The sequence below is a fragment of the Typopeltis vanoorti genome, chromosome 21 (genome assembly GCF_054136105.1).
Source record: "Typopeltis vanoorti isolate ZY-2024b chromosome 21, IOZ_Tvanoo_1.0, whole genome shotgun sequence".
Lineage (NCBI taxonomy): Eukaryota > Metazoa > Arthropoda > Arachnida > Uropygi > Thelyphonidae > Typopeltis > Typopeltis vanoorti.
In genome coordinates, this window is record NC_143569.1 from 109,507,548 (window position 1) to 109,526,456 (window position 18,909).

At 38.0% G+C, this 18,909-nt stretch overlaps 1 protein-coding gene across 8 annotated transcripts in view; it reads left to right on the forward strand.

Moving 5' to 3' along the window:
• The window catches only part of LOC150095182 (aminopeptidase O-like), a 727,093-nt gene that overhangs the window by 650,113 nt on the left and 58,071 nt on the right, over positions 1–18,909 (forward strand). For all 8 annotated transcript variants that reach the window (XR_016550145.1, XM_090411274.1, XM_090411273.1 and 5 more), the window contains one exon: positions 16,116–16,202. Coding sequence is in view for 7 of the 8 variants with exons in the window: in XM_090411274.1 (XP_090267400.1) it covers positions 16,116–16,202 (87 nt within the window). In the remaining variant the exon portion in view is untranslated. The remainder of the gene's footprint in view (positions 1–16,115; positions 16,203–18,909) is intronic.

An 18,909-nucleotide genomic window follows, 5' to 3' on the forward strand; every position in this document is an offset into this window, starting at 1 on the left:
AAACAGACCCCTGAGGCACACTCCTGGATATTGGTATATTGCTCCCCCATATACCTCTGCTTTCCCCACAAAAAAAAACAATTAATATAATTCTCAAAAAAGAAAAAATTCCAAGTCTAATGAAAACACAGCAGCCCCTCAACATAGGAAGCAAGATGATGCCATCAAAAAGAAATAAAGTACACACTTGTGCAGTGGAAGTGTCACAGATTCCAACATAATATCAAAGACGTAGACAAATCTTTCAGAGAGCTCCTCAAAGATTTGTGATTTTTGTTGATTTATTATTATTAAATATTATTATTAAACAAGATCTCATGGAATCAAAGACTCATCTAGGAGGTCCTTTTATCTCACACGCATCTCATCATACTGTATCTTAAACACATTCAAACTCCTTGCAGACACCACACTCTCAGGCAAGGCATTCCATCATTCACAACTCTGCACGAAAAAAACTGCCGCTCACTTCCCTACTCACACCCTCTTTATACAGTTTCCAGGGATGACCTCTGGTTCTCCCCTGATCTCCCACTATTCTCTGTAGAACTTCTCCACCATTGATCCAATAACAACCCACCTTACTAACTTGTAGGTCTCTATCATATCTCCCCTCTTCCTTCTCTCCACTAGACTCTGCAAATTACATCTTTTCAATCTTTCCTCATACTCGACATTCCAGAGGTCAGAAACTACCTTAGTCAGTCGCTTTGGACCCTTTCCAACATCTCTTCATCCTTCTGAAAACCAGGTGACCAAATCTGGGTACAATAGTCCATGTGTGGCCTAATCAAAGCCTTATACAATGGAACAAGAATTTCCCTACTTCTACACGTCAGTGCCCTCCGCATCATTCCCATAAGTCTTTGTGTTATCTTCACAATTTTGGCGATGTGTCCCCTAAATTTTAGATCCTTATCCACTATCACCCCCAGATCTCTTATTTCCTCTACTTCCAACAATATATTCTCACTAAGCATAAATTCTGCATCCCATCTTTGTTTTCCAAATTTTAAAACCTTACATTTTGCAACATTGAACTCACATCCCCATTTGCTTGCCCAATCACTCAATTTATTCAAGTCTTCTTGCAAGGCCACAACATCTTCACTACTCTTTATGGTTCGTCCCAACTTTGATTCATCTGCATACAACTGAATATCTCCATCCAAATCTTCGCCAATATAATTAATATACAAGTTAAATAGTAATGGCCCTAAAACAGACCCCTGAGGCACTACACTAGTGATGGCTTTCATTTTCCTGGATATTGCACCCCCATACACAACTTGTTGATACCTATCAGATAGCCAGTCTCCAATCCAATGCACTAATCTAATATCCAACCCCATTTACTGTAGTTTGACTGTCAACTTATCATGAGGTACTCTATCAACAGCTTTTGCGAAATCCAAGTATATTACTGTGTATCCTTCTCCTCTTTCCAAGGAAGCAGTCACTTTATTGTAATAAGTAAGTAGATTACTAAAACACGACCTCCCTTTAGCAAATCCATGCTGTCCATCAAAGATTATACCATTGTTGTCAACCCAACTCTGGATCCTAGTTCTCACAAGCTTCTCCACCAACTTAACCACAACACCTGACACACAGATAGGCCTATAGTTTGATGCTTGAGTTCGATCACCACATTTATGAAGTGGCACAATCTTGCCCTCCTTCCACTCTTTAGGAACTTGACCAAGTGCAAGACTCATATTAAAAAAATGTGTCAAGGCAGGTGTCAACTCTCTGGCACATTCCTTCAGAATACACGGTGATATATTATCAAGTCCTGCAGCCTTATTTACATCTAGTTTACTCAACTCCCCAAACACCTCTTGCTCACTTACAGTCAGTCTCTCCTCCCCATCGTCAACTGCTCTCAATCTCTTCATGAAGTCACATTCACAAGATTGAAAGATCTTTATGAACTGCTCATTAAGTATCTCCACCACACATTCTGCAACAGCTGTCTTTATACGATTTTCTCCAATCAATGTCACCCTTCCATAATCATTCTTTCTTTTGCTGGCTACATATCGAAAGAACACCCTAGGATTCTTTTTGACTTCATTAGCTAACTGCTGTTCATACATCTCTTTAGCTACTCTCACCAACCAAGTCACCCTCCTTGCCTGGTCTTAGACCTCATGAAATTGGTTACTTCCACTTCTCTTATGCTGCCTCCACAATGCCTATTTTCTCTGTATTGCATGCTTAATCTCTTTATTCATCCATCTCACACCTACCTTATTTAGCCTTCTCACCCATGGTATACATTTCGACATTGCATCTACTAAGTAGTTTTTGAAAATCCCCCAAGCTGCATTGATCTCTTTTCCAGCTAACTCCTCATTCCATGCTACTCCTGCAAGCTGTCTCCTGAGCTCTTCATAATCACCCCCGTTGTAGTTCCACATATACCCTTTTTTCACAGAGCATCCTCACACTGCTGGCAACCACTTGGGTAATCACCTCATGGTCACTTTCACCAGTTGGTGGATGATTTGACACCTCATTGATAATTACATTCTCTGATGAGATGACCAAATCCAAGACCTTTAATCCTCGTGTGCCCTCTCTTACATACTGTCTAAGGTAGTTATCCCTCAAAAACTCAAGAAACTCATTTTCTTTACTTCCACTTGCTATCTCATCATTCCAGTCTATATTGCCATAATTAAAATCACCCATAATGATCACCCGTTTCTTATTTGCTTGGCTTATTTGACTATACATTTCACTATCTCCACCATTCACATTACCAGGTCTATAACAACATCCCACCAAGTATTTGATTCTATTCACCTCTATCTCACACGATACTGCCTCAAAACCACTATCACTATTTCCCTCTTGTATCTCTACCTAGTATGGACATAACTCTTTCTCTATCATCATTAGCACTCCTCCTCCCTTTTTACCCCTTCTATCCTCACGAAACACATTATACGTTTCTATCTCTATTCCTGTCAGGATGTCATCCTCATCTAACCATGTCTCACGTATTCCGACAATCTCTGGGTGCACAGACGCAATTAGTGCAACCATTTCATCCGCCTTGTTTCTTATACTATTAGCATTGTATACAAACACAACAACTCATTTCTGGATCTACAGCTAGTTCCACTGATACCACTCACTCGATGTGATCTCTCCATGCTGGACTGGGGCCATTTCCCTTTCTGCTTCTTCATTTTAGAACCCTTTGCAATTCCATCTCTTTCCTCTTGATCCCTGGTTATCCCATTACTTTCCTGCCTACACATGCTCACACCTCCTCTTGGAGCATCCATCTTTCTCACGCTGTGTGCCCCTGCCACCCTGAGCCACCCCCGTTTCCCTGCTCCTCTTGCACACCCATTCTCTCATTTTCTATACTCATACCACTCACTTCCCCATTCATTTCCACTTCTTAAATCTCTCCTGTCTTACTCTCCTGCTCTTCCACATCACTCCCCTCTTGATCTGATTCATTCTCTCTATTCACTTCTCTACTTTCCAGCAGCAGTCTCTCCAAGCAACTCACACCATAACCACTCAAATGCAGTCCATCGCTCCCATGCAGCTCACTTCGTCCGTCAAACTCATTCCACACATTAACAAACTGTACTCCCATCTCCTCACACATTTCAGCCAGAATATCATTCATAATCCTTGCTCTCCGCCTCATTTCACCACAATCACACCTAGGCAACACACTGACTACCCTTCCTGTCACACTATTCTCTTTTATCTTTCCAAGCAGTCTCCTGACATTCATTTTGACATGCTCTTGTTTTCTCTCTCTCTCTCTCTCTGAAATCATTTGTACCAATTAATACAATTAACTCTTTTGCTTGCTCCCACCTCATATTCAATGCCTCAATCACTCTACTTATTTTACTGCCTGGAAAACATACCTTGTGCATTTTATCCTCTAACACACCTTTAATAATAGAGTCACCATACAACGCCACTCGCTTATCTTTCGTTAACTTTTTCATGCCATCATGATTTATTTTAATAGTGTTGACCTGAATTCTCTTAATTTCATTTCGCATCCATTTAATTTCTTGCTTCATCCAATGCAATTCACCTTCCGAACCTTGCGACACATTCTCTCTATCTTTAAATCTTTCTATCTCTCGACCCCCTCTTCTCACTTTCCCTCTCATTCAACCTTCTTTGTTTCTGTACTTTCGGTCCAACATACCTCCAACTTTCACTATCATTCTTCTCACTTTCACTCTCATTTATCTTTCTTTGTTTCCATACTTTCGGACTAACATGCGTCCAACTTTCGCTATCATTCTTTTCACTTTTACTGTCATTCATCCTTCTTTGGTTAAGTACTTTTGTTCCAATATGCATCCAACTTTCGCCATCATTCATTCTTTTTTCGCTATCATTTATTCTTTCGATTTTTTTTACTTGCGATTTCTGCATCACGCTATTTCTACTTTCATTCGTTCTCTCAATTTCGTTTCTTTCCGTCTCACTTTCGTCCCTTTTAACATCCGTTACGGTTGTCAAATCGCTCTTTTTCTTTTTTCCTGATTTTTTAACATTTTTTCGCCTGTCTTCCTCACCATCCTTCTCTTTCAAATGTGCACTTGCGACACAATCGGTACTAGCACTTTCTGTCTTCAATTTCATATTCACATTTATGAGTTCCTCGTTCAGGTCACACTTCGCACACACCCTTCTTCCATCTGCACTAAACATCCACAAATCATTTATGTAATCGAAGGAATACATATAACAAACCTCACACTTAACGATACAACTGAAATCTAAATTAAAATCATGGAATCACAATGCCGCAGCGATTTGTTTTTTTTTCTCTGCAGGTTACTAGGTCTAATAATAACGATTTCGTAATTTAGTTCAGGCAAGAAAAAACCCCCACACTAATAATATCGGTAGCGTACAACGTTTACAGCCAACTTTACTTAAACAATTACACATATATACTTAATTATTCCTAGTAAAACTTATCTTAATCAGGAGCTCTTCAAATCGTGTCCACAGTACTTAGCCCACTAGTGCCCTCTACCAATGAAATCTAAGAAAACACTTATTAAGTGTTTTCTTAGATTTCATTGAGTATTTTTAGTATATTATTGTAGTGTAGTTATTGTACTAAAGCATTTTATAACATAATTTCAGAAATGTTATTAGTTTTTACTACTCTTAAAAATGGCACCAAAAACCTGTTGTAACAGAGCACTGACTAAAGCTAAAGTTGTTGCTACTGAAGAGAGCATTTGTCCTGAACAAAAGCACTGCTGCAGTGCTGATAATAATTTATCTGAGGATACATTGACATTGGAAATAGCTCGGTTCAAAGAAATTATTAAGAAATCGACCAGGGAATTAGTAATGGTGGGAAAATGTTTGTCTAAACTTCGACAGGATAAGAAAGAGATGAGAACAAGAATAAGCAGGAAAATACTGAACATCATCAAATTCCTGACATTTACCCTCAAGGGGTGTACAGCATATGATAGTACTACATGAAAAATTTACATCACTACTAACTTCCTACCTACAATTTTCTGTTACCAATCAATCTGTTACCTGTCAAAGCTACAACACTGTCAGATCTTATATTTCTATCTTCTAAGGCACTTTTTACTGTATCAATCCATCTATATCTTGGTCTTCCTCTGAGTCTTTTCCCTGCCAATCTGGCAGAGAACGCTTGTTTTGCTAATCTTTCCTTACCCATTCTGTTCAAGTGACCATACCATCTGTGATTAGCTCTGCTAATGAATTCCTGGATGCTGACAATGTCAACTTCTTTCCTAATATCCTAATTTTTAATATGATATTGCCATTGATGCCATCTGTTCACGCTTCTGATCTTTCTCAGGACTCTCATATCTGCGGTCTCTAGTCTTTGGTCAAGTGTTTTACTTCTGATCCAGATCTCAGATCCATACGTTAAAACTGGCTTGAACACTGTCTTGTATACATCTAATTTAGTGATCCAACTAATTGCTCTCTTATTCCATATGAATTTATTCAATTGACTTCCTACTATATCAGCTTTATTGATTCTGTTGTCTATTTCCATATTTAATTTACCATCTTCACTAAAAATCATGCCTAAGTAGGTGAAATGTTTTACTTGTTCCACAGGTTCTTTTCACAATGCAGTTGACATTTTCAACAATTCTGCCTATTTTCATTGTCTTTGTCTTTTTATTGCTGACCTTCATACCATATCTATTACAACAGTTATTCAATTTAGCCAAGGAATCTTGCAGACTCACAGTGGATTTATTGATAAGAATAATATCATCTGCATAAAGCAAAGAGCTGACATTAACATCTCCAATTTTGATATCATCTTTAATACCACTTTCCTTCATAATGTGATCCATATAGATAATGAATAACAGAGGGGATAATGTACATCCTTGTCTCACACCAGATTTAACATTAAACCATCTTCCTCTACTTCCTTCAATTCTAACTGCTGACTTACAACTCAAATAAAGACTAAGTATTGCTTGATATAATGCTCCATTAACACCATATAACTATAGCGTATTGAATAGCTTCTCTCTTGGCACCTTATCATATGCCTTTTCCAGATCTACAAAACTCAAATAGAGATCTTTGTTATATTCCCATGATTTCTTGACTATTTGTCGTTAAGTGAAGATCTGATCCTGACAGCCTCTATTTGGCTGGAATCCAGCTTGTTCTTCAACAAGCTTTTCTTCTTCAGTTCTTCTCAGCTGTTTCTCAAGTATATATGCATATATCTTACCAGGAATACTCAGTAATGAAATACCTCTGTAATTTTCACATTCAGTTTTATTTCCCTTTTTATATATGGGTACTATGAGAGCTCTACTCCAATCATCTGGAATTCGTCCTTCTCTCCAGGCACTCTGAACTATGCAGTGTAGCCACTGTAAAACTTTTATACCTCCATACTTGAGCATTTCTGGTATAATGTCATCTACTCCAGCTACCTTTCCACATTTCAGACTTTTGATGGCTTCAAGTATGGATATGTATTCCTGATTGCATGCCTGGCCAGTGTTTTTTTATCACTGTGCTGTCATCACTGCCAGTTTCATTTAGTAATTTTTCGAAGTAATTACTCCATACTTCAAGGATATCTTTTTCTCCAGTTTTCATATCACCTTTATCATCTATAATTCCTTTTACAGCACTCTTTCCTCCATTTCTGAGCCTCTTCAACAATCTCCAGAAAATCTTGCCACCTTCTTGATGTTTGTTTTACCAAAGTTTTCCCATGACTTTTATTTAGCTACTTTTACACAGTGTTTAGCTTTCTTACATTTGTCTCTATATTCTCTAAGAGCACAAGCTGACTTATTTGCCAGGAACTTTTGATATGCTTTCTTCTTTTCCTTCACTGCCACTTTAACTTCCTGTGTCCACCAGGGAGTTCTGATTTTTTTATCCTTGCAGTCAACCTCACCACATGCCTCTCTGGCTGAATCAATGAGGGTTTTCTTCAAGGCTTTCCACTTAATCTCCAAGGTTTGGTTCCTGTTCTCAAATTCTTTCATATTTTCTTCAATAATTTTTGTGTATTTCAGTCCACAGTTCACATCTGAGAGCTGCTCAACTTTTATTCGCTTTAAAACTTTCTTACATGTTCTTCTTTTCAATATGAAATTCAATTTTATCCTACTTAAGACTAAATGATGATCACTTCCAATTTCAAATCCTCTGTACACCAGAGAGAAAACCTCACTATCACCAATAACATAGTCAATGAAACTTTTCTTATTCCTTGCCTCTTCTCTCCATGTGAATTTGTGCACATTTTTATGTTGGAATATGGTGTTAGTAATAACCAGTCCATGTCCTGAGTAGAAATCCAACAAGTATTTGCCATTATTATTAGGTTTGCTCTTTTCTCCAAATTTTTCCAAAATATTTTTGTATGTCTGACAATCATTTCCTACTCTGCTATTTAGATCCCCAACAAGGACCAAATTTTCATTTTTCATTGTGTCAGTTGCTTTCTCTAAACCTCAAAAATTTCCTCCACTTCTACCTTAGTAGAACCTTCTGTGGGACCATAGGCACAAATAAGTCTCATTGTCCAGTTCCCCATTCTGATATTTTCCCACAAACTTCAATGGCATGAAGTTTCAAATCTACTTGAAACTTCATACCATTGAAGAAGATTAGCCTGGTATTTAGTGTTGAATACTATGGCTACTCCTTTTCCTTGATTGTCATTGCCTGAATATAACATTTTGTATTTATTGCTCAGAAAGAGTTCACCAGTTTTGGTCTTTTTTTTGTTTCAGTCCCCCCTATTATGTCAATCTGGTACTTATCTAATTCCTTGGCTAGCTCCGTTTTTTTGCCATTCCGGCCTCTTATGTTGATAATACCGATCTTCAGTTCTGGTGATATTGAGTTTGGGTGTGTTTTAGGATTTGTTCCAGTAGCTAACTTTTCACTATTCAGCCTGGTTCCCTGGCAAAAACAACAGAGGCCTTGTTTAACCGGGCGACGCCCTAGCTGGCATGAAATTATATCATGTTTTAAGCCAATAAGAATACAATTTGGTCAGGCAAATCCCAAATTGCCAGCCCATCCTCGTTTGTTCAGTATCCAGGTAGATACCTAACAGGGTGCACCACAAGAAGGTGAGGATTGCACATTAGGTCAGAAGCCCTGTTCGGTTCTCCACATTCCTTTAAAGACTATGCGGAGGTCTCTTCTGAGTTATACAGCTTTGACCCTTAAGCAACCCATTACTGAACATGGAAATCAAAATATTAATAACAACAAGGTAATCAGTTAATATCTAAGAAAAAAGAGGTAATATGGTATGGTGATTCAATTTTAAAATTTGCACTTGCCGAGGGAGTCACCACTTCTAGTTTCCTGGGAGCGAAAATTAAAAATATGACAAACGTAATTGAAAACCAAAAAAAAAATGTAAAGGAAATGGTAGTGTTGGTAGGTACTAATAATTATAATTTAAGTGTGACAAACATAGTATGAGAGATGTTAACGATACCAACCAATTTTAAACCTGGTTTTACTCCATTTTTTATGTCAAGTTTGCGCCTGCAATATATGCAAGACTAGCTGATCCCACAGGTAGTGCAAGACCAAGGCAACTCGTGGTAGAGGTGGAGCAAGCTCTGATCACTAATCTTAATATTTACCCTTAATGCCAAAACACATCTCCAAGAAGGGGATGTATGATGTTTTGTATTAAAGGCAAGGGGCCACTACCCAGACTGGTTTCGACCTTTATTGAGGTCTCATCAGTGGGAGCCAGGCTAGAAATAGAAATACCAAGATTTAGTAATGCAGAGCTTGTAAGTATTTTACCAAAACGAGTTACCATAAGGTGTTATAACCTTATTAAATAAAAATCTCAGGAGGAGACATCATACATCCCCTTCTTGGAGATGTGTTTTGGCATTAAGGGTAAATATTAAGATTAGTGATCAGAGCTTGCTCCACTTCTACCACGAGTTGCCTTGGTCTTGCACTACCTGTGGGATCAGCTAGTCTTGCATATATTGCAGGCGCAAACTTGACATTTTGTCTGTTTGCTTACTTGGAAAAAATGGAGTAAAACCAGGTTTAAAATTGCTTGGTATCTTTAACATAACTATACCCAAGTTAAAAATACTTTCTACATAGTATGAGAGAAGATATGAAAGGTGTGTTGCAAGAAGTGTGAAAGAAATGTGAATGAGTAAAAATTGTAGGATTACTACCTAGATATGATAGTACTGAGTTAAGAAGAAAGGGCGATGATAACATGTGATTTCATGCGCAGGCTATGTATAAGATATGGATGTGAGTTTTTAGATGTGTGGGGTGTGTGTTTGATGGCTGAAAAGATTTGCATAAGAATGATGGCCCGCACTTGAATTCATTTGGCATCAGAAACCTGGCAAAATTACTTCTTGGTATGAGACCCAATGCAGTCAGGGAAACTAGATCATCAAGGTAAGGATGGGAAAAATGTGTGTGAAAGTTCAACTATGGTATACAAATGTAATAAAGATATGAATCCCTTTGAACATGGATATGTATGTGGTGAAGGAGTGGAAAAATATGCTTTGCGTTCGGACCTTTTAAATATGTCTAGGGAGGGAAAAGAGAAAATTCTAGTACAAGGCCAAATAGATTGCATGTCTAATTATAAGAATAGGCTAGATCGTAATTTATTATATCCATACACAAATGCCAGGACCATTAGAAACAAAGGGGTTGGGTTTGTTGCTTTATTGAATACGATGTGACCTAAGATTGCTGGCATTAGTGAAACCTGGCCATCAGAATCAATTATGGTAAATGGGATTGAATGTAATGGATATACTATTTTTAGGAATGCCAGAAGAGATAGGAGAGGAGGAGGAGTGCTCCTAATGATATCAGATGACTTAAGTCCAGTTAGGGTAGAGATACAAGAAAACAATGATGGTAACAATGTCCCATGTAGCGATGAGTTTGAGTCTATCTGGTGTGAAGTGGAGGTCAACAGAATCAAATATATGGTGGGGTGTTGCTACAGACCTGGTGCCTCAGTTGTAGGGGACAAAGAAATGCATCGCCAGTTTAGCCTTATGGGTACCAAGGTACCAAGCTATTGATCATTATGGGTGACTTTAATTTTCCAAACATTGATTGGTTAGAAGATAAATCTCATAATAAAAAAGAACAGGAATTTACTGAATTGTTGTGAGACAACTTTCTCAAGCAGCATGTGAAAGAAGGAACTGAAGGTCAAAGAGTGTTGGATTTGCTCATAGCATTAGAAGGGATCTCTGTCATGAATATGGCTATTTTACCACCAATTGGTGACAGTGATCATGCTGTTCTTTCTTGGGAAGTATCTACTTCTATTGAAGTTCCAATTAAAACAGGCTGCATGCTGAACTACAAAGCTGGAAATTATGATTGACTTAGAAGAATACTATCTTTGTTCCCATGGTATCAGTTACTGAATGGAAAAAATGCCAGCAATGAATGGGAATCTTTGAAAAAGTGCTTAAATAAGGCAGTATCTCAATGTATCCCTGTTGTTCGAAGAATGAATAGGTTGGGAATGAAATGGATGTTCAGCCTTCTTAATCAAGAGATCCACAAAAAGTTGATGTGGAAAGAATATCGTGAGAGGAGTTACGAAATATATAAAGCTCAGGCCAGAAAAGTGACGAGTATTGTGAGAAAAGTTAAAATGAAGTATGAAAAAAAAATTGGCCCTGCAAGCTAAAGGCAATCCAAAAGAATTTTATTGTCATGCTACAAGCAAAAGAAAAATGAATGTGGAAGAATAACTTTATTGAATGCAGATGATACATGAGTGTCTGGAGCTAAGGAGATTCTTCAGTTAATGAGTCCTCACTTTGTTAAGATATATCTGACATGGGGCACAGTGAAACTGCTACATTGGATGTAGCAGTTTCACTGTGCCCCAAGTAGTGAAAATCTAGGGTTTGTCTTTGCCTGATTTGTGAATTTTTGCTCATACTCTACTTTTGTTTTCCTTACTAACTGAGTCATCCTCCTTGCTTGTTCTTTATACGCTTCATGTAACTGATTATTACTGTTATTCATCTTGTACTTCCTCCAAAAATACTTTCTTTTTCCAGATTTCATGCTTAAGCTCCACATTCATCCATTTTACCTACTTTATTCAGCCCTGTTTGCCTTCGCTGTTGTTATGTATTTCTTTGTCATTTTCCAAGCAGCATTTATTCCCTTACTGCTCTACTCCTAGTTCCATGTTACAGCTCCAAACTGTCTCATAAGCTTGTCATAATCACCTGTGTGATAATTCCACATATATCTTTTCCTCACAAAAGTCTGCATACGACTATCCACAACAGGTAATGAGTGGCATACATTACCAGGATTGTTTGTGAATGCCGAGAGTCCTAATATATTGTCAGCTGATAAGATGATAAAAATGCTGGTTGGATGGTTGTTGGTTTTCTACAATGAATCTGACCCCATGCATTTTGATGAAATAATTTTATTATTTTAATAATAATAATAATAATTCCACTGCTTCTCCATGTTGAGAGATCACAGTTACACTGGTATGGGCACCTGGTCAGAATGCCACAAGAGAGGCTCCCTCAGCAGACCCTCTTTGCCAAGCCAGAGGGTGGGAGACCACGTGGAAGGCCAAGGATTCACTGGATAGATTATATCCAAAACCTAGGGTGGACACATTTGGGAATCCCACCGGAACACCTGAAGTTGGTGGCAGAGGATCGTGACCATTGGAAGTTCCTCTTGCAGCTTTTGCCGACACAACCCAATTAGGAAGAGTGGGCCTTGAAGATGTATGGATGTATGTATAATAATAATAATTTGTTCCTGTAGTACTATCTTTTTTTTTTGCATTTCTTGGGTTGTAAGGAGATTCCTTTTTATCTTATATTTGGTTTTTAATGCTGTGTTATTAGGATATCGCTTTAATTCTTTCTGTAGGATGGCCTTTCTGTGTATATCTATAATTATGTTTTGCATTATTGAAGTATTTTCGCTTGTTTTTATTATATATTTCTTATATTTTCTTATATTTCTAATATATTTCATCCAGTGAGAGTTTAATGTTGTTGTATAAGATATCGATTTGATCTGGTGCCACACATTACCAGGACGCACATTACCCTAAGAAACACAAAGTCTATCATACCACTCCTCAAACTCATTGACCGTTCTCGCTCTCACAGCTCCACCAGGCAATGCATTCCACGGTTCACCACCCTCCATGCAAAGAAACCACTCCTCACCCTCTTGCTCACAATTTCCTTATGTAACTTATACGGATGGCCCCTTGTCATGACTCCTTCATGCTGTTCAACCAAGCGAAAGAACTCCCCAGTGTCAACCCCCACCTCTCAACAGTTTAAAAGTCTCAATCATATCACCTCTCCTTCTTCTTCTGTCACCAAACTCTGCAGTCCACATTCCCTCAGCCTCTAACTACCACTGTACAGTCCTAAAACCATCTTTGTCATCCGTCTTTGTATCCTTTCCACAATTAATTTATCCCCTTCAAATCCTGGGGACCAAATCTGAGAACAGTAGTCTAAGTGTGGTCTGATCAGGGACTTATACAATGGAATGATAACCCTTTTATCCTGCAGGTCAGTGTCCTTGTCATAATTGCAGCAAGTGAAGTGTTACCTTCACCACCTTTGCAATATGTCCCCTAAATTTCAGGTTTCTATCAATCATCAATCCCAGATCTCTTGTCACCCCTACTTCCTCCAGTATAACTCATCCCATAGAGTATGCAGCATCCCATTGATGTTTCACAAACCTCAAGATGTTACATTTCGCTGTATTAAACTGATAACCTCATTCATTTGCCCATCTATCTAGCTTATTCAAATCCTTTTGCAGGGCTACCACATCTGCACTATTACTAATAATCCTTCCCAGCTTCACATCATCTGCAAACAACTGAATATCCCCTTGCAATTCACTGACAATGTCATTGATATAAAGGTTAAACAATATAGGTCCCAGTACTCAGCCCTGTGGGACCCCACTTGTAACCCTCTGCCTCCTTGAAACTGCCCACCATACACAACTCTCTGATACCTATCGGAGAGTCAATCCTGAATCCAGTTGACTATTGTGACATCCAGATCCATGTGCTGCAACATAAATATCAGCTTTTCATGTGGCTCCCTGTCAAATGCCTTTGCGAAGCCTAGGAAAATGGCAGTATATGCCTTTCCCTCATCTAGTGATCTTGTAACTTTATTAAAAAAGGCTAGCATATTGCTAAAACAAGAGTGCCCCTTCACAAATCAATGTTGACTCTCACAGATAACATTAACCTCTTCTGCCCAATGTTGTATACGGTCCCTCACTACTTTCTCCAAGATCTTAACAACTATTGATGACACACAAACTGGCCTTTAATTAGACATTTCCAGTCTGCTACTGCCCGTATGCAATGGCACTATCTTACCTTCCTTCCATTCCATGTACACCATTCCCTCAGCCAGAGTTTCATTGAAAAGCCAGGTCAAAGGCACTGTCAGTTCCTTAGCACATTCTCTCAAAACTCGTGAAATACCATCCTGTCCCACAGCTTTACTGACATCCAGAGTACTCAGTATTTGAAACACACTCTGCTCCTTTACCTCTAAACCTCGAACCTGCCCTATCCCTCTAGTATTAAAACTGACACCTCCAGGATGAAATACTCTAATAAAGTGTTCATTGAACAATTCCACAATGGCCTCTGCATCAATCACTCTATTCCCATTTTTATCCCACAATATCATTCTTCCACAATACTTTTTTCCTCCTACTGGCCACATAGCTAAAAAATTCCCCAGGATATTCTTTGTATCTTAGGGAGAATCTCCTCTCATTTTCCAGTTTCATCTTCCTTATCATACTAGTCACTCTTCTGGCCTGTTTCTTACACTCTTCATACATCTTTTCTTCACCTGTCTCCTTATATTTCTTCCATAGCCTCTTTTTCACATGCAATTCCTGTTTAATATTGTTTTTCATCTACTTTACTCCAAATTTTGGCTTCCTGTTCACTCGTGGTATACAACTTACCATTGCTGCTAACAAATATTCTTTCACAATTTCTCACGTACTAATGATATCCCTTCTTTCCAATTCCTCCCTCCTTGAAACTTTCCTAAGTTGACGTTTTGGACTATTATAATCACCTGCCTTATAATTCCACATATGTTCCTGTCTCTTTGATACTCCTGCATGTCTATTCATTTTCCAAGTCAAAACCATAGTCACTCTCTCCAACTGGTGGGATAGATGTTATCTCAGTTATTATCAACTCTTCTGATGCTATAACCAAATCCAAAACTCTTGAACCTCTTGTTCCTTTTCTTACATGTTGCCTAAGACATTTGTCCCTGAAGAATTCTAGAAATTCCATTCCCTTATTGTCATATGCATCTTCCTCTCCCCAATTTATACTACTGTGGTTAAAATCTCTCATAACGATCATACTTCTTGCACTTGCCACACTCAACTGTCTCAACATCTCCTGGTCCCCACCCTCTATGCTCCTGGGTCTGTAACAACACTCTACTAAATATCCTGTCTTGCCCACCTCTACCTCACACCATATGCTTTCAAAATCATTAGTGTCACTGCTTTCCAGAGCCTCCACTCTTAGAGGACATAGGTAGTCACTTGTCATAAGCAGTACTCCACTACCACGCTTTCCCTTCCTATCCTGCCCAAAAATGCTGTATCCAGCGACTTCTATTCCTGTTATTATATCCTCTTCTATCAACCACGTCTTAGTGATCCCAATAATTTTTAGCCAGGCTGATGCTATCTGCTCCACCAATTCCTCTCCCTTATTCCGGATACTCCTGGCATTAGTATAAAGCATATAAATGCCTATTCTATTGTATAAATTTATATTGTCTGAGTGTGCAGGTTTAGAGCCGTTTCATGTTCATTCATGAACATTCATGTTCATAATCAAATTGTGTTTTCTTTTTAATGTTAGTTGTTTACTACTACAAAATATAGATTATTATTATTATTATTCGTGACACTTCCAAGGAGTCCGAAGACTCATTGCAGGAGGACACCCACTGTACAACTCTCAGCACTGCAATGATTCTGCGTCAAAACGACTTTGCTGCAATTAATTTTAGCTTTCTATAATTTCTTTGCAAATTTCATCAGACCTATAATCATTTCAAAATTGATCATTCAATTTTTAATGAATGAAGACTGCAGTATTTTGCTGACAAAATTCACTTTATTTAAAATATCATACCAAATCTTTGGCGCCTTTAATTTAGTGGTGCCTGTGTGTGTCGCACACATTGCACATATGGTCGGTGTGCCCCTACTCATCGGTGGGAGCCAGACCCAGCTGTGATACTAAGGTTGAGGTAATACTGAAGTCAGATATTTATATATGAGTAGCCAAAAGGTCTCACACCATATTATTAAAATACTCTGGATTAGAGACAGTTGTTGGAAGTTTTTTCACTTGGCCAAACTATAAATTAAAGATACCAAGAAAGGGAGGTGATTATTTAAAGTTAAATTTCTCTAAAATAGTTTCTCAAATAATTTTTGTTTTTTTGACTTCAATTTTTTGTTTTCATTATTCATAGATAAGACACAGATGGTGTGAACTGGTTATAAAGCATAGACTTCGAGAAAGCTATAATGATATTTGTCATTTTCTGCGTGAAGATTTAGTAAGTTTGCCTTTTGAGTTATTCCATTTGAATATATATATTAGATGATTACAGAATAAATGTATTCTTTTGAATCCTAGCCTGTTTTTAGATTGATCCTGACAAGGTAATTATTACTCAAGCTTCTGTAGAGTTAGAAGAATAAGAGTAGAAAGTTTAATGCAACACGGATCAATGAAATCTTATTAAGTCAAAAGCACCCACTGATTTATAAAATCACGTTGCTACATTATTATACCAACTTTCAGGAATGGCATTATTTTTGTTAGTGTTCTTGTTAGCAGGACTGGATATCTTTCTCAGAAAAAATTCACCACACCATGAATGAGTAGACTAACAATAAGCAAGAATTTAGGTATGGGATTCATGACTTATTTTTCATGGTATTAACAACAACACACACACTTTTATCACAAAGATGTTTTTTTAACGCTTATATTTCGCTGATTTTCAACTCAGCATCATCAGAGCACAACACACTTGTATACACGACAGTGAGTGAGCGAAACAATATAATTGCAAAAGACAAAAGATCTAAAGTCCTATTTTTGGGTGCCCTCTAATGAAAAAAAAAAAAAAAAGCAGCTATCTAGGAGTTTTTCTTAGGATAACCGTCTCCCAAATTTTTAGCAAATTAATGCAACCATATTTGTTAAGGTTGGGAGAATTGTTCAAAGCCATTATTGACTCAAAAATAATCTTTCAGATCTATAATGACTCCTAAATGGCACATTCCTTTTCATCCATCTAATCCTGTGTGAAGGATTGTCCAAAGCGTGGTCTGACAGTCCTGACTTGCCATAGTAATAGTAGCGAATGTATCTTTCATGTTCTTCCAGGCAGATGTTCACTGATCTTCCTGTTTACCCATAATAGGCCACGTCACAAGGAACTTCATACACTCCTGGGTGTGCTAAGGGTGAAGTTTATCCTTAGGCAAGCGGATCAGAGTTGCGTGCTTGACATGAGGTTTGAAAGTGGTGCGAAGGCCATGTTTCAACAGTATTTTGGCTATCTTTTCCGATGTACTTCTGATATAGGGAATAGAAATGTTGTATTCTTGCGTATTAGGGAAGGGCAGAGTAATGGGCCTATGTAGTATTTTATCTATTTTGTAGGGATTATAGCCATTGGCTAAGAACGTATGGTGCAAGTATTGGAGGTCAGTGGTCAGAGCTGTATCGTTAGAACAAATGGCTCTGGCTCTGTGTGTAAGTGTTACTAAAATGCTGTACTGTTGGACTGGATGATGACGTGATTGTTTATGTAGGTATCTTCCTGTGTGTGTGTGTAGGCTTTCTGTAAATAGAAAAAGATAGTGATCCATCTGAAAGGCGTGTGACTAATATGTCAAGAAATGGTAAAAAGTTATTTGATTCTTTTTCTACTATGAAGTGAATTTTGGGTTGTTGGCTGTTTAGGTAGGTGACAAAAGCATCCAAAGTGTCTTGTCCATGGGGCCAGATGGCAAACACATCATCTAAATAGCGTACCCACACTTGTGGCTTGTATGTAGCTGTGGTAAGTAATTTGTTTTCAAAGTGTTCCATGTAAAAATTTGCTAACGGGGGGGACCCATAGCAGTACCATTAATCTGTTTGTAGAATTTTCCCATGTAAAGTAACCTGCATTCATGATAAACTGAAATAATTCAAAAAATATCAGGGGGAAATTTAGACTCGATTAAATCAAGAGTGTCTACAAGTGGTACATTGGTAAATAAGGAGGTGAGATCAAAACTAACCATTATGTCTGAATCTTTTAGGATTATATTTTTAACCTGTGTTTTGAAATGGACTGAATTTTTTACAAAAGTAGAGGAGTCGCTAGTAAGGAGGGCAAGCGATTTGGCTAAATGCTGGGCTAGAGTATATGTGGTACTATCTATGCTATCGACTATGGGGCATAGGGGGATATTAGTTTTGTGGATTTTTGGTAATCCATAAATACAGGGTGGTTTAACATGAATTGGTTTTATTTTCCTGATGAGTTCTTTGGGCCATGATGTCACTTTTTTCAGTAATTTTCGGACTTTTTTCTTTTGAGACATTGTAGGGTCTCGGTGTATAATTTGATATGTGGAACTGTCACATATGAGATCTTGCATTTTTCTGTTATACTCTTCTTGATTCATGATAACTGTTGCATTTCCTTTATCGGCTTTTGTAATAATAATATTTTTATTATTATGCAACTTTTTAGGGCAGTTATTTGCTTACGTGGCATATTGCTTTTTGGAGGCTTAGCCTTGTTTAGAATACTTCCTATATCTAGTCGCACGTTATTGGCCATTGCTGGCAGAAGATCGTGGATACCCCGTTCTACGTTTATCATAATTTCTAGTTTAAGAATTTGTTTGGGTGTGACGGCAAAGTTATATCCTAGACTGAGAGCATTCTTGGCTTCTTCAGTGAGTGTTTCCGACAATAGGTTATGACCATGTAGTCTCGTCGAAGTTGTGGTCGGGACTTTGTATGTTGGCGCTGTTGTAGCAGTTCATATTTCTTTAGGTGCTTGCTTTTTACTTTTGTGAATTCTTTTTTTGCTGCAACTTCAGAGATGTGCTGTAGGACAGTCCATATTTCAGGATTTAACACGTTGATTAGTTCTTGTTGTAGAGCTGTGATAGAGCTATTTAGCTTACTAAGCTCTATGCAAGTAGCGGCAATTTGTTCTCGAAGAAGCGCTAAACTCTCCTATCGATAAG